The 17,197-nt window shown below is 40.3% G+C and overlaps 1 protein-coding gene across 1 annotated transcript in view; it reads left to right on the top strand.

Annotated features, from left to right (window-relative positions):
• Nucleotides 1–17,197, top strand: part of FMN2 (formin 2) — a 308,540-nt gene that overhangs the window by 169,436 nt on the left and 121,907 nt on the right. Inside the window, 2 exon segments of the mRNA XM_021081836.1 lie at nt 3,031–3,118; nt 15,792–15,853. Coding sequence (XP_020937495.1) covers nt 3,031–3,118; nt 15,792–15,853 — 150 coding nt within the window.

Genomic DNA, 17,197 nt, shown 5'->3' with positions numbered 1-17,197 from the left:
AAACTTGACCGTGGTTTTGGGGGCATTTCATTACCATTTAAGTCCATGGTGCTAGGAATGCTTATTACCAGGTCTGGCAAAGATTTCACTGATAGGCCATTCAATGTGCTATTACTGGACTAGGTCTTTTTAACAGTAGCCAAAGTTATCTGGACCACCTATTTTATTAGTCTCTTACCATCCAGGAAAATATTCCCTCTTATTGCTTTGTCCCATATCAAGAGTTACATGATTACAGACATGGATCTCATGGAACCCTGTGTTATCAGAGGCTCAGTCAAGCATTTGTTAATGTAAGAAAAAACAATTTTGTAAAACAGGCAGTATGTCATAAATTGTTGCAAGTATCTCTTTGTTTCAGAGAGCATGTGTTAATTTCTTCTTTTCTGCAGCCATTCACATGAGGACTGGATTAGGATATTCCCTGTGAGTTGAACAAAGTTATTTTAGTTTAACAACCAAGCATGGGGGCAGGGTTCCCTGAGATGGGCCATTATGTATACTATAAGCTATACAAATGGTAAACTATAAGAAACAGATCTAATATGGAGTCAGACATGTTATCCCCTACCACAATTCCCCACTGTCAATGTCCTATCCACAATCTTTTGGGAAAAGGGGTGACAACCATGCTGTTTTACTCCCTGCTGAACTGGGTCAATGAAGGTTATTGTGGGATGGAACACATCAACCCTGGGCTGGGAATGTTTCTTAGAATCTTGAACAAATAGCACAATTCTCTTTCCTTCTTTATCTACAGTAAATTGAACCTGATTTAGCTCTATCGTTGTCTAATTTGTAATTGGAGTGAGGCTCTTGGTTTCAATTCTCATGCCTATCTATTAACTTTCTGTGTCATAGCCGTACTAGATTCCGATACTGTTCTGTTGAACAAGATTAAAGAAGTAGTTTGGCTCACCCTTCTCCAGCTTAATGAAGGAACTGTCTGTAAGGTGGGCCTTAAAGAGAATATGCAGACCTCAAATTAACAGAATCAGAATTTGATACCCACTGGAATAGTCTCTTTCTCTCTAAAAATACTCTCGTTTTAAAATCAAATACAGCCAAAGTAAGATTAGTTTGTTTTCAAAATGAGTCCAGTTAATTGATCATAATTTGTTCCTTTCAATTTTGCTGTGCTGAAATTTTTTTTCACAAGGAGTCGCAGATTGAAATTTTAAAAGGTCTCTCAGGGCAGGAAAGCTGTGCTGAGGAACTGTCGCTTTTTGAGGTCACCAAAATACCTTGAGGCTTTTTGCATCTATTAGAAGGTGGACTTCCTAATTTATCTGAAAAAGCTGTTTAGACCATAAGAGTTTCCAAACTCTGGAGAGATTAGGTAGAAAAAAGGACAAATGCTTCAACTCTGCCCACAAAGGCATAATCTACCAAACTGCTGTAAGTCACAACTAGCCCAAGGGGAAAATTTTCCCCACATCTGGAAAAGACACAGATGAAAAGCCAGTTACATCTCAGGCAAAACCAAAAATCATCACCATATTCATCAGTTTACTTAGTCTTACATAAGTTAATCCCTCTTAGAACAGTTCTATGACATCAGAGTTTCCATTAAACTTTCAAAGTATCTTACTTAGTTTAGCAGTATGACTTAAAAGTTACCAGAAACCTGTTTTTGAGAAAGGTCCCTCTTCTTAAAAATGTGGCAGTTTCCCAAAGCATCACCTTAACTGTCTATTAAAGACTTCAAAAACACAAGGTTAAAGATCTGGTCACAATTCTTCTTGACAAAGACACTTATCCAAGTTGCTTTGACATAGAATATTTTAAAATAACTAAAATTATAACATTACACCAGGACATATCCAAATTTCGGAAACCTTATATAATTTCTATCACATCTATATTAATAACATTTATTCATATTGTATAACCTGAGGAGGCTTATCACTCATTTGACAATTCTGTGTATTTAAATACCAACCAATGCTAGTTAAAATTTTTTTTTCTGAGATGCCTTAGGGACCCTCTGAAATCCTGAAGTTAGCTTAAATTGAAAGACCTTTAATCAAAATTTGATAGGAAGTTCATCAAAAATATCAGCTTCAAAAACATTTGGTCAAATAGAATCATAGGCCACTGTGAATACTTAAAAACAAATATTGATCACTTAAAGGCAAGGAACATCACAGTCTGTTATCAAAAGTAGCATTCTAAGTAAACGTGTTCTCTTAGCAGAGAGGAACCAAATCTAGTCCTGTACCAGTCTACTTTTAGTAAAGAAATCCATTTACCTAATTAAGCTTAATCTAGTATCAGCCTGACATACATGAAATTCCTTTTCTACTCAAAACATTTGTGCTATTTTCCTACAAAATAGTGGAATGTTTCCTTCATTATTTTTAGTAGCTTTAATTACATTTTTTGGATTAGAATCCTCAACTTTCAAAAACCTTAATGTTCTAATGAAAACCAAAAGACAAATAATTGTTACCAAAATCTGGAGAGACTCTTTTTTTTTTAAGGGCCGTACATGCAGCATATGGAAGTTCCCAGGCTAGGGGTCGAATTGGAGCTGCAGCTGCCCGCCACAGCAACATGGGATCTGAGCCACATCTGTGAATAAAAGCACATTTCCTATTTTGTGGCCAGACTAACCTGATCTAACAGAGTCTCTGTGTACTTTTATTTTTCCATTTACTTGTTGACCAGTGTTTCAGGGTTCTGCACTTAAAAAAGGATACTTTTTAAATCCCAGGCTGCAAATGATTGGATGTGTAATTGTTATTTTACAGAGAACAAACTAATTTCCTAAATGATTACATATTTTCATAGTAGCAAATCAGGCTCTTGAAAGACTAGTAAATAGCTTGGTGCTGAGGGTCTTGGTGAAGACCAGGCAAAGATGCTGTGCTTTGAAGATGTGAGATGCAAAACCCAAAAGCTCTTTCACATCAGTCCTGATCCTTTAATGATTTTAAGTTATTTGTTCTTCATTAGGGTAAAAAATAATATGCTCTTAAGCCTATCACCGAGTTCGAATAACATTCTCCCTTTTCGTTTCTTGAGCAGGTTGTCAAGTTACTAAGCAACAAAAGATCACAAGCAGTTGGAATATTGATGTCTAGCCTTCATTTAGATATGAAAGATATACAGCATGGTAAGTAAAAAAAATTACAGCCTTTGAATACTAGGGCTGAAAGATGTGATGCTTGGTGGTGAAATTATTTCACACTTACTTTCTGTGTGTATTGAGATTAGTATGTTTCCTGTAAGTATACCCAGACTTTCTACCATGATTGTTTCTGGAAGGGTATGACTAATTTGGCTCTTGCATTATTTCTTTGTCTTGCAAATAATGTAATTCTCGTGTGACATGTTTACTCTGCATTAGTAAACATTTAATTTTTTAATTCATAAGAAATACTGGTCCTACTGTGCTCTGTACCTGTTTAGACTTCTCTGTGCCATTTTCAAAAAATGATGAAGACTGGTGAGAGCCAGATGTGGGCTGTGCCTCAGCCACTGACAGTACCTGGAGCGCATGGTCCACAGGAGAGGAAACATGCTGAGGGGTGAATCTCAGATGTTTGGTGAGCTAACATAAAGAAGAGGAAGTAAACCTAAAATTTTCTAATAGACCAGCTAAGACCAGGAAACTTGTTTGTTTCGTTGTTGTTTTAAGAATGTCCTTATTGGGAGTTCCCGTTCTGGCTCAACGGGTTACGAACTGGACTGGCATCCATTAGGATGCCGGTTTGATCCCTGGCCTTGCTCAGTGGGCTAAGGATCTAACATTGCCTTGAGTTGTGGTGTAGGTCATAGACACAGCTTGGATCCTGCATGGCTGTGGTGTAGGCAGGCAGCTGTAACTCCAATTTGACCCCTAGCCTGGGAACTTCCATATGCCGCAGGTGCGGCCTTAAGAAAGGGAAAAAAGAGAGAATGTCCTTATGATTAGAGATGCCATGAAAACACAAGACTGTTCGAGAGGCTAAGTGACCACTTGTCGCAGATGTCTTTAAAGCACTGAATGGGTGATGGGGTATTCTCTTCATCCTCCTATTCTGAGATACTGTGAGATGTGGAAAGAGTCACTAAAGCACTTTTATTACGTATAACTTTTTAGGGTGGACAACTGGTCCCTCTTCATTCAGTTCTTTGGGATGATCATAGTGTAACCCCCCAGACTTTTCTACATATATGGGTACTTTTTTCTAATAACCATCAAAGATAGTTTCAAATTATTCTCACCAACTTATATTATTTTTGGTGATCCAGATCCATGAAATAGCAATATCATGACCTTTTGTTATTTCTTTTACAATGGTGTTTTAATTTGTGTCTTTAACCAAGCTTATAAAGTATTTTCTGTTGGAATTGGGGTCATTTTTTACATTTTTAAAATGTCTTTCATGTCAGTATTTTAATACTTCACTGTTGAAAGGCATCCCTATACCATGTTGTCTATCACATTTTTTCGCTGAAAGATATTAACTGAAGATAAATAGAGGACTTAAATTTGTACTCAAAATGTCCCTTAAGCTGTTCAGAGCCTTAGAGTGGATTTAAAACATTAAATTGGGTGGTGGGGGAGCAAGATGGCAGTGGAGTAAGAGGTCGGGCTCACCTTCTCCCACAAACATATCAAAAAAACACAGGTACTTGTAAAAATGACTGGCACAGAACCGCAAAGGAATGCTGGCAATGCAGCCCTCCAAAAAGGGCAAGAAACTCTTAACATAACTGGGTAGAACAAAAGAGAGAGAGAGAAAAGGAATCAGGACGGGACTAGCATTCCTGAGAGGGAGCAGTGAAGGAGAAAAACCCACATTCTGGGAAGGCACCTAAATGAGGCAAAGATGAGAGGAGTAGGAGGGACCTCACAGTCTCTGATAAAAGTGCAGCAGCTGGAGTTCCCGTCATGGCGCAGTGGTTAACGAATCTGACTAGGAACCCTGAGGTTGCAGGTTCCATCCCTGGCCTTGCTCAGTGGGTTAAGTGTCCGGCGTTGCCGTGAGCTGTGGTGTAGGTTGCAGATGGGGCTTGGATCCTGCATTGCTGTGGCTCTGGCGTAGGCCAGTGGCTATGGGTCCAATTCGACCCCTAGCCTGGGAACCTCCATGTGCTGTGGGAGCGGCCCAAGAAATGGCAAAAAGACAAAAAAAAAAAAAAAAAAGTACAGCAGCTGGACTGAGAACAGCAAAGCAGAGTGAGAGCCACACACACAGATCATCTGTACCACCGGCCTGGACACCACAGCCTGAGATGCTTGGGCAGGGGCTGGAAGCTGAGACTTAGGCTCTGGAGGTCAGTCCCGGAAGAGGATTGGGGCTGGCTGTGTGGGGACAGCCTGAGGAGCTAAGGAGCAGTGAGCTACAGGCAGGGGAACGGTATGCCAAGGGCTAGGGAGAGGAATACCAGGGCAGAGGGAACCTGGGAGAAGGTCTGGACCCGCAGGAGAGGCAAGGGGCCATTGCTGGGGACGAGGGAAGAGGAGGGGTGGACCACCGTAGAAACTCCCTGCACTAGAGCATGAGCATTCCCACAGGCACTCAGAGGGCACGGTGGCTCTGACGTAGCCTACAAGCAGCAAGAAGCCTCTTGCTCATTTAGGGCAGACTGGGCACTTCTTGTGCAGGCTACCAGTGGCCAGGCATTTCTTTGTGTGGGCTAAGGGCATCAGGGAGCTAGGTGCAATGTGGGGCCTCTTGCATGATCTATAGATGGTAGGGACAGACCACGGTGGTAGTCTCAGAGCCAGAGGGGGGTGGCTTGCCACCACTGGGGGTCTGTGAGTGAGCTCCACCTGTGACCCCAGTCACCTCAGGGGTTGGCAAAGAAGAAAAAAAGGGCACTGCTACCAAGCACCATAAGCTGTGCTCTCACTCCCCTGGGAACACACCCTCCCTGCAGCTGCCACTGCCAAATGCTCTGGGCGGCAGCCAGACACTTGGTCACTGTCCTTTCCAAAGACCCTACAACTAGGAGCATGCAGCACCTCCTGCGTGGACTAAGTGGGACAGGGTGCTTCTTGCGTGATCTAAGGCAGCAAAGGTAAACCACTGCAGTTATCCCTGATTCCAGAGGTGGGCATGGTCCACTGCCACTGGAGGTACCTGAAAAAAAATCACTTGCAGCCCCAACCAATTCACAGGGTACCACAGAGAAGGACATTGCAATGGAACACCACCTGTTCTTTTGCTCCCCGGGAGGCACACCCGCCCTGCTGCTGCCACTGCCAAACACTGCGGGCAATGCAGTGCCTGATCTCTCTCACTTCCCAGGATCCCACAACTAGGAACAGCCTGTGCAGCACCTCCTATGTGGGCTAAGTGAGACGGGTTGCTTCAAGCATAGGCTACAGGTGGCGGGGGCAAACCACCACAGTTATCACTGACTCTAGAGACTGTCATGGCCATTCCCACTAGAGGTCTCTTAACAGGCACCCCCCCCCACAGTTCCAGTCACCTCAGAGGAGGGCACTGCCATCCAACACGAGCTGTTGTTGCTCTCGCTCCCCTGGGAGCTCACGCACCCTGCTGTTGCTACTGCCAAACACTCTGGTCGTTTTGCAGATCTGCCTAGAGCTCACTACCACTTCCCAGGGCCCTGCAACTAGGAGTAGCCTGTGCCACCTTCCTGCAGGTCCTTGCTTCCGTAGAGAGCCCAACTGACTGCTGGCCCTACCCAGTGCCTCCTTCTCCCTGAAAACACACTGAGCATCCTGGGGATAACAGCCTGCTCACACCAAAGAGAGAGACAGCAAATATTCAAACTCCCACACCAAAAAATAAATAGTAACCCCTCCAAAAATACAAAGGAGTACGCTTACATAGAAGTAGCCTCACAGACTACAGTTTGGCTTTCCCAAACTCACAGAAAAAGAAAAACACAAGCAAGATGAGGAAGCTCAGAAAGCATTCCCAGTTAAAGGAACAGGAGAATCCACCTAAAGCAGTCAACAATGAAACAGACCTCTGCAGCCTGACAGTCATTGAGTTCAAAAGGGAGAGAGTTAGTGAAAATACTGAAGGAATTAAGAGAGGATATGAACAGTAATGCAGATTCCTATAGAAAGGCACTAGGAAATATAAGAAGGAGCCAAGAAAAACTAGACCATTCATTTGCAGAGATGCAAACTGAGCTAAAGGCAGTAATGAGCAGAATGAGTAATGCAGAGGAACGAACTAGTGATGTGGAAGATAGAATAATGGAAATCACCCAATCAGGACAGCAGACCGAAAAAACATGAAAACCATATAAGGGACCTATGGGATAACATAAAGTGGGCCATCTGTGCATAATAGGACTTCCAGAAGGAGAAGACAAAAGGGGACCGAAAATATATTTGAAGAAATTACGGCTGAAAACTTTGTAATACTGATATCAAGATACAGTAAGCACAGAGGGCCCCAAACAAGTTGAACCCAAACAGGCCCATACCAAGATATATTATAATAAAAATGGCAAAAGTTAAAGGTAAAGAGGATTCTAAAGGCAGCAAGAGAAAAGCAAAGCGTTAATTATAAGGGAGCCCCCATAAGGCTATCAGCTGATTTCTCTACAGCAACACTACAGGCCAGAAGGGAGTAGCAAGATATATTTAAAGTGCTGAAAGGGAAAAATGTGCAACCCAGAATACTCTATCCAGCAAGAATATCATTCAAAATAGAAGGGGAAATTAAGAATTTCCCCAGCAAACAAAAGCTAAAAGAAATACTGAAAGGGCTTCTCTAAATGAAAAAAAAAAAAAAGTAGGAAGAATTAGAATGGCAGAAACCACAATTGGGAAGCAGTCACTTAAAGAGGCCAGCAGCAGATCTAAACAGGAAGATGTTAAAAAAAGACATCAAAATCACAGAATGTGGGGAAGGAAAGTAAGAAAATATAATTCTTTTTTTATTTTAATGATGTGTTGGAGCCTATATGACTATCAGGCTAAAGCAAGCAGATATAAGACGGGGTTAACACACTTAAAAAACAGGGCAACACAAATCAAAACCGAACATTACATTCACAAAAACTGAAAAGTACTCAAGCATAAAACAAATGGGAACCATCCAACCAAAAAAAAAAAAAAAAAAAAAGAAGAAGAAGAAGAGAAGAAGAAGGAAAGAGAAACAAAGAATCAACTGGAAAACGAGGTTTAAAATGGCAATAAGTACATATCTATCAATAATCACCTTAAATGTCAATGGACTGAATGCTCCAATCAAAAGACACAGGGTGGCAGAATTAGATAAGAAAGCAAAAACCTTCAATCTGCTGTCTACAAGAAACTCACCTTAGGGCAAAGGACACATACAGATTGAAAGTGAGGGGATGGGAAAAGATATTTCATGTCAATGGACAAGGCAGGAAAGCAGGAGTTGCAATACTCATGTCAGACGAAATAGACTTTAAAACAAAGGCCATGAAGAAAGACAAAGAAAGACACTATTTAATGGTTAAAGGATCCATTCAAGAAGAGGATATTACAATCATCAATATATGTGCCCCTAACGTAGGAGCACCCAGATACCTACGACAAATACTAACAGACATTTAAAAAGATAAATGGATGGGAATACAATCACGGCAGGAGACTTTAACACCCCACTCACTTCAAGGGACAGATCCTCCAGACAGAAAATCAGTAAGGCAACAGACAGCCTAAAGGACACAATAGAAAAGTTAGACTTAATTGACATTTGCAGGACATTACATCCAAAAAAATCAGAATATACATTCTTCTCAAGTGCACAAGGAACATTCTCAAGAATTGATCACGTACTGGGGCACAAAGCTAACCTCAACAGATTCAAGAGTATAGACATTATTTCAAGTATCTTCGCTGACCACAATGGCATGAAACTAGAAATCAACCACAGGAAGAGAAATGAGAAAAAACACACTACATGGAGACTAAGCAACATGCTACTAAAAACCCCATGGGTCAATGAGGAAATCAAGAAGGAAATTAAAAAATACCTCAAGACAAATGATAATGAAGACACAACCGCACAAAATCTATGGGATGCTGCAGAAGCAGTGCTCAGAGGGAAATTCACAGCAATACAGGCCTTCCTCAAAAAAGAAGAAAAAATCTCAAATCGACAACTTAACCCACCGCCTAAATGAAATAGATAAAGAAGAACAAACAAAACGTAGAGTCATCAGAAGAAAGGAAATCATAATGGTCAGAGAGGAAATCAATAAAATAGAGATTAAAAAACAATAGAAAAAAATCAATAAACCAAGAGCTGGTTCTTTGAAAAGGGAAACAAAATTGGCAAACCTCTGGCCAGACTCACCAACAAGAGGAGAGGAAAAACTCAAATAAACAAAATAAGAAATGAAAAAGGAGAGGTCACAACAGATACTACTGAAATACAAAAAAAAACCATGAGAGAATACCATGAGCAATTGTATGCTAACAAATTTAACAACCTAGAAGAAATGGACAACTTTCTAGAGACTTACAGCCTGCCAAAACTGAATCAAGAAGAAATAGATCAACAGACCAATTGCCAGAAATGAAATTGAGTATGTCATAAAAACACTCCCTACAAATAAAAGCCCAAGACCAGATGGCTCCACAGGTTAATTCTACCAAACGTACAAAGAGGATCTCGTGCCCATCCTCCTTAACCTTTTTCAAAAGGTTGAAGAAGAAGGAACACTCCTAAAGACATTCTATGACACCACCATCACCTTAATTTCAAAATCAGACCAAGATACCACCAAAAAAGAAAACTAGAGGCCAATATCTTTGATGAATATAGACACAAAAATTCTCGACAAAATTTTAGCCAACTGAATCCAACAACATATACAAAAGATCATACACCACAACCAGGTGAGATTCCTCCCAGGTGCACTCGGATGGTTCAACATACGCAAATCAATCAATGGCATACACCACACTAACAAAAGAAAAGTCAAAAACCACATGATCATCTCCACAGATGCAGAGAAAGCATTTGACAAAGTCCAACATCCATTCATGATGAAAACTCTTACCAAAGTGGGTATAGAGAGAACATTCCTTAACATAACAAAGGCCATTTATGACAAACCCACAGCAAATACAATACTCAATGGAGAAAAGCTGAAAGCCTTCCCACTAAAATCTGGAACAAGACAAGGATGCCCACTCTCACCAGTGTTATTCAACGTGGTACTGGAAGTCCCAGCTCCAACAATCAGACAAACAAAAGAAATAGAAGGCATCCAAATAGGAAGAGAAGAGGTAAAACTGTCACTGTATGCAGATGACATAATTTCCTTGTTTAATGTTTTATTTCTCAGCATGTAAGTCTTTCACCTCCTTGGTCAGATGTATTCCCAGGTATTTGATTTTTTGGAGGGCAATTTTAAAAGGTATTGTATTTTTGTATTCCTTTTCTAATTGTTAGTATACAGAAGTGTAACTGATTTCTGAATATTAATCTTATATCCTGCTACTTTGCTGAATTTGTTAATCAGTTCAAGTACTTTTTGGGTTGAGTCCATAGGGTTTTCTATATATAGTATCAGGTCATCTGCATACAGTGACAGTTTTACCTCTTCTCTTCCTATTTGGATGCCTTCTATTTCTTTTGTTTGTCTGATTGTTGGAGCTGGGACTTCCAGTACCATGTTGAGTAACACTGGTGAGAGTGGGCATCCTTGTCTTGTTCCAGATTTTAGTGGGAAGGCTTTCAGCTTTTCTCCATTGAGTATTATATTTGCTGTGCGTTTGTTGTAAATGGCTTTGATTATGTTAAGGAATGTTCATTTGCAGCAACATGGATGAAACTAGAGATTCTCATACTGAGTGAAGTAAGTCAGGAAGGAAAGACAAATACCACAGAAAAGAAAATTATGGAGTTGGAGAATAGACTTGTGGTTGCCAAGGGGGAGGGGTGCGATGGACTGGGAGCTTGGGGTTAAAAGATGCAGGCTATTGCCTTTGGAATGGATTAGCAATGAGATCCTGCTGTGTGGCACTGGAAGCTATGTCTAGTCAATTATGATGGAACATGATAATGTGAGAAAAAAGAATGTATACATATATGTGTAACTGAGTCACCATGCTGTGCAGTAGAAAAAGAATAATGTATTGGGGAAATTAAAAAAAATTTTTAAAATAAAAAAGTTAAATTACCCAGTGGTATGCCGGTTTACCTATTAACAATAAATGATTTATAAATGATGAAAACATTTAACTGGTTTTCTACCTTAACACTTTATGAATGTGGATTCTGTTTGATCAACTTATAATAACGTGTGGAATAATTCATAAATAGCACGAGCTTGGTTGGTATGCCTTGTCAATTGAAGAGTAACTCAGTAACAGTTATTTTAATTTTTTTAATTTTTCTTTTTAGGGCCGCACCTGGAGCATATGGAGGTTCCCTGGCTAAGGGTCAAATCGGAACTACAATTGCCAGCCTACACCACAGCCACAGCTCTTCTCATTGAGACCCACTGCGTCTGTGACCTACACCACGGCTCATGGCAATGCTGGATCCTTAACCCACTGAGCGAGGCCAGGATCGAAGCCACAACCTCATAGTTACTAGTCGGATTTGTTTCCACTGTGCCACGATGGGAACTCCCAATAACAGTTTGTATTTTTATTAACTGCTTTGATGGTAGGAGACTTTCACCAGCTGAAGCCCTGGGCATAGTAGTCACAGAACAGGATGCTGAAGCTGGCGCCAAAAAAATACGTGGCATTTCTAACGCTGGCAGATGGTCCTTTGCTTCAGTCACATAATTGCCTGGGTTGAGTTGGTAATGAGAACTTTATGAGAAAAGGGGTCCACCTAAATCTGTCTTTGGTGAAACCAGCGAGAGTTCATTAGAAATCTGCCGGCTTAGTTCACAGAAACACAGCGTGGATGGCAGTGGTCATGCAGAGCTTATCCTATTACATTGTGAAGTGATTGCTTGGGTCACTTTGAAACCCTGCGCATAGGTTTCTAAACCATGGCCACCTTAAAAATCTGCAGAAACAGGGGTGTGCCTTTCAGTGCCTGAAGCCCTGTTCTACCTGTGTGTCATCTGGAACCATGGTATCCATGAGTGAATCACTCATGGCCTCCACGAGAAAACAGACTTCTATTGGGATAGGGCTCCACTGAGAAATCCACAGGAGCATCGACATCATTGGTTTGGATGTGGAAGTGGCCTATAATGTGTCCAGTCTCCAAGGATCATCCTAGGCAAGAATAGACTAAATTCTTTTTAGTGGTTGTATCTCTCTCAACACCATACAGCTTGTTAATAGGACCGGACTTGCCCTCAGCCCTCCTCACTAACTGTCCTGCTCTTCTCATTGAGACCCACTGCTTGTCTAAGATTTTGCTTTTCCTACAGTAGCATTGATATCTCAAAAATAAGGCTTATATAAGATTGTAAAAAACTGCAGGAATCATTTTCTCTTTCTTCTCTGTCAGAACTCTAGGAAAGGTTAGAGTTGAGTTTCCTTTGTAACTCTTTTAAAGTGCTCTGTTAGAGTAATTAGTGTGGAAGTCTGGATTGTAGGTGCCAAAAGTCTAATCCTGGTCTCGTCACCATATCCATGTCATGCTCAGACTCAGTGGTGAATATAGGTTATTTCCCACAGTGGCATGTGTAGAGTTTCCGTGTCACATACAAACGGCACAGAGGTTGGGTTTACCGTGTGTGTGTGTTGTGCGTGTGTGTTACAATGAAGGCCTGAGCTGCTGGAATACAGTTGTGAATATGCCTAGTAAACTCTAAACTATCCTGCATGTTATCACAGTTTTTTGAAGAGTGAAACCAGTGTGCCACCTCTGAAAAATCCCACTCCCAGAGTTTATAATAATTTAAACTCCAGGATGAAAGTGCCTTTCAGAGAGGATTTACCCTAGTCTGTGCTAGGGGTTGCAGGTCCTCTGGTTTAGAATATCCTTAAATCTAGCTCAAGAGGCCCCATCATGCTGGCTATCACTGCATGAGTCTGTTTCCCTTAGTACAAAGCCATTTGAATGCCAGTTTATTGTCAGGGAGTCTAGAATCCGGTAGCATTTTATTCAGCAAAATACCTCAGACTTCGTTGTTAGTTTCAAGGTATATGAAATATCTATGAGTGTTGACTCTATATTAAAGTCACAACAAAAAGCAATGTCATAATATAAATTTATTTCCTAATCCCACTTAATAAACTATTAATTGATTTAAAAAACCCTCAGTTGTGAACTTATGACTGAAAAGATCAGAGTTTACACACCAAAACGTGACATGTTATGGTAACTCCTTTCATTGTATTACAGATAGTTTGATTAACAACTTGTATCTCATGAATGCTTTTCCAAAATATTTAAATATATGAAAAATCTAAGAAATGCATGATGTTTATCACAATGCCCTTGGAATAATTGTGCAGTTTTCTTAACATGTAGTTAATATGTGCAAGATGTAAATATTGGTTTTTGTGTGTGTTAAGTCACATTTGGTCATATGTTCAGTTAATGAAGGTTTTCTGTTTTCTCTTTTGATGTATATATTTGTGTATATGATGATTAGTTTGATGTTTCATTGGCCAGAGGAATGAGGGATCAACAAAATAACATAATAGAAGGAGTTTCATACATTAGGATTTCTCTGAAATGATTTTAATGAATAAAAAGTTGCTTTTAAATGTTAAATTATCACATACACATAATTAAGAAATCAAATAGTACAAAAAAGCTTAGTTTTAATAACCATTCTCACTTGCCTGTATGAACTTTATCATTTCTGTGATAAGTTTTAAAGGCATGATTTTGCCCTACTAAAGCCGCTGTAACAGCAGCCTCCTTAGAGAAAATGGTAGAATTTAGGAGGAGCCTCTCCATCATTATCAACAATGCGAAGTCCCTATGAATTGTTGTGAAGGGAATTTCAGAATTGAGCCAGACCTTCAGAATTGTTTACTTTTTTTTTTTTTTTTTTTTTTTTTTTTTTTTTTTTTTTTTTGGTCTACATGCACGACCTGCAGAAATTCCTCAGGCCAGGGATGGAACCACAGCAGTGACCCAAGTCACAGTAGTGACAACACTGAATCCTTAATGCAGGGAACTCTGAAACTGTACATTTTTGAAAATTTCTTTACATCTGAGTTAGAAAGAGACAGCTGTAATCTCATGTCTTGCTTCAGCACTCATTCTGTTATACGTTGTTTTGTTTGAAATGTATAATATGTATCTGAAAAGAGTATTTTAATTGCCTTTTCAGATAATAGTGGATATTATACTTAACACTACATCCAAACCCCACAAATGGTAGTTTCCTAATGGTTAGTTGCACTGTGGAATTTGAAAGCCATATCAATAAACTTTTCATATTCTGTTACGTTTAAAAAGAGGGAGAGAACCAAAAAGAAAAAAAAAAAAGGGAGAGAAAGCATGACTCACTAACTTTAAGAATCTGAATTAGCTAACATTATTTTATTTAGGTTAAGTCTTTGAATTCTTAGGATTTTGCCAAAGTCAGCTAGAAAATGTGTCATGTGCTTCAAGCTTTTGAGAAAAAAAAGACATTATAAAATGCCTCAGTTATCAAAAAGTTACTCTCTCTTTTTTTTTTTTTTTTTTTTTTTTTTTTTTTTTTTTTTGCTGTTTTAGGTCTGAACCCACAGCATATGGAGGTTCCCAAGCTAGGGCTCGAATCGGAGCTGTAGCTGCTGCCCTACGCTACAGCCGCAGCAACATAGGATCTGAGCTGCACCTTCGACCTACACCACAGCTCATGGCAACACCGGATCCTTAACCCACTGAGCGAGGCCAGGGATTGAACCCTTCATCCTCATGGATCCTAGTCGGGTTCATTAACTGCTGAGCCACAAAGGCAGCATATGGAAGTTCCCTGGCTAGTCCTCAATCGGAGCTGCAGCTGCCAGCCTACCCCACAGCCACAGCAACACCAGATTCTTACTAAGCAGGGCCAGGGATCAAACCCACATCCTCATGGATACTAATTGGGTTTGTTACCACTGAGCTGCAGTGGGAACTCCCAAGAAGTTTAACAAATTTTTGATTATTCACTCTGATTTTCTCAGAAATCTTTAATCCCACAACAGCTTCACTGACTACTTGGCACAGATTTGGTCAGTGGTAAATTCACTTCATTTCTAGCTAATTTGTACATAGTATGATAGAATGCTTTTGGTTAACCTATGCCTAAACTAAGTAAGAAAACACACCAACTTCAAAATTCGAAATGTTTCCTAGCCAAAAAATGGATTTAATAACATATTTCAAGTTTTTGGTTACTCATTCCTCTTTTTCCCTATATAAGCAGGGCAGTTTGTATATTAAGGACAGATTTTTAAGGATGTTTCTGTGCTAATCTATATACAATAATCAAAGTTTTGGCCTGTGATTATAAACAATTTAAAAAGTTATGACAGGAGATGCATCTGTGGTTTCCATATTAAGTCTACCAGTTTAGTGAAACTTTTTTTTGTCAAATGTCTTTAGATAAATTGACAGGTATAGCAGTAACGCAAGTGATTTGCCTATTTTTCTGTCATTAAGCAGATTTTTCAAATTCATTCAGATGAGTCATGCAAGAGACAGACTCATAGTTTCTCTCTGCCCTTTGGGCCCTATTCATGGGATGGTGTATTTGTGGAGCTCGTGAAAGCTTTGATACTTGACACCTGCCCCCACAAAATGCTCAGGCTTGGCCTTTGTGGTGGGGTGGGGAGGTGCACTGAAGGCAGAGCCCCAACACCCTCCACCTGCTGGGCCGTGAACACCACCCTATGGACGGCAACCACTGTTTGAGGTGGTCAAACATCTTTTCACATCTGGCTTATGGCAATTTATATTCTTTCTTTTGTATTTTTTGCATAGCTGTCGTGAACCTGGACAATTCTGTTGTTGACCTGGAGACCCTTCAAGCTCTCTATGAGAATGTGAGTAACAGAATTTTATGTGTGAGTATGTAATCCATACACAGGATTTATTCATTGTGCATCTAGGCTCGTTGCTGTAATGCCCTCTGAGGAAATTTGACACAGGTGCGCTGAATTTACTTACATACACTTTCTAGGGATGTACTGAATAAATATTTGGTATCATTTTTTAAAAATTGTGATTCAAGGAGTTTCCTTATGGCTCAGCATTGACACTATAGTGGCTCAGTTTGCTGCTGTGGCCCAGGTTCTATCCCTGGCCCAGGAATTTCCTCATGTTGTGGGCATAACCAAAAAAAATTATGATTCAAAACGTGATGTATGTGAGGCCTCTCAGATTCCCTCTTCTGAAATATAATTAATACTTATGCAGAGGTTAATTTGAGAGGAGCATTGTGTGATTCATTCATTTAATCTTCACATGAAAACTATAGGTAGCTACTCTTGTCACCTCATTTTACAGATGAGGAAACTTAGGCAGGAGGGTCCAAATACCTGCTCAAGGCCACACAGTCCTATGCTGTGCCTGGGATTCAATTCGTTCTGACTCTGTTTCTCTAAGCTGTCAGAGTTTACTTCACTGAGTGGCAGGACATCATGACTCTCTTTTAGTAGCACTTTTTCTTAAGAAGTTGGCAGGAAAAGGAGTGAGGTACCAGAGGAGAATGACCAGATCATGGTGGTCTTGGGAAGTGCAGTCTGGGTGGTGCTGTAAGAAATGGCTTTAGCTAAGGCAGCGTGTTAAATGGCATTGACTCAGCAAAGTAAGAAGGTGATTCTCTTTTCAGTGTTATTGACTCTACCTAGGAGAAAGACTCCGTGTGTCCCTGTTGTTTTCTTTTCATTTTGGTTTTTATCTGTGATTTGCCTGGTTTTTAAACCTCTGTGCTCTTTGGCACCTGGTCTTAGTTGGTCCTTGGCTTTTGTGTCAAATCAGGTAACTCGTGGCTCTGGGAAGCACACATGGTGGACAGGATCCAGACTGTCTTCCTTGACCACTCCCTTAAGGACATTGTTTGTCCATTCTTGGACTTGGTACTTTTAGAATATATGTCTGTATGGCTTCCTGGTGAGGCTGAGACATTTGTGAGCAAGTATATTCCTGGGGTGCATCACCACAATCCATAAGTGAGCGTAGCATTGGTGCTTGACCTGCACTTGAGCACAGGCATGTAATTCATTAACCAGGGCCGAGAAGGATGGCATGAATGCTTTATTATGTAATGGCCACTACATGCTGGGAAACTGAAAAAAACTGAAGCATTTGGAAGTGCAGAGAGTTTTTATTTCCCTTGAGACTTCCATGCCAACCCTCTCTCAATCAGAAGTGCCATATGGAAGAAA

The sequence above is a fragment of the Sus scrofa genome, unplaced genomic scaffold (assembly GCF_000003025.6).
Source record: "Sus scrofa isolate TJ Tabasco breed Duroc unplaced genomic scaffold, Sscrofa11.1 Contig2453, whole genome shotgun sequence".
NCBI classification, from domain to species: Eukaryota; Metazoa; Chordata; class Mammalia; order Artiodactyla; family Suidae; genus Sus; species Sus scrofa.
This window is presented reverse-complemented; position numbering and strand designations above follow the sequence as displayed.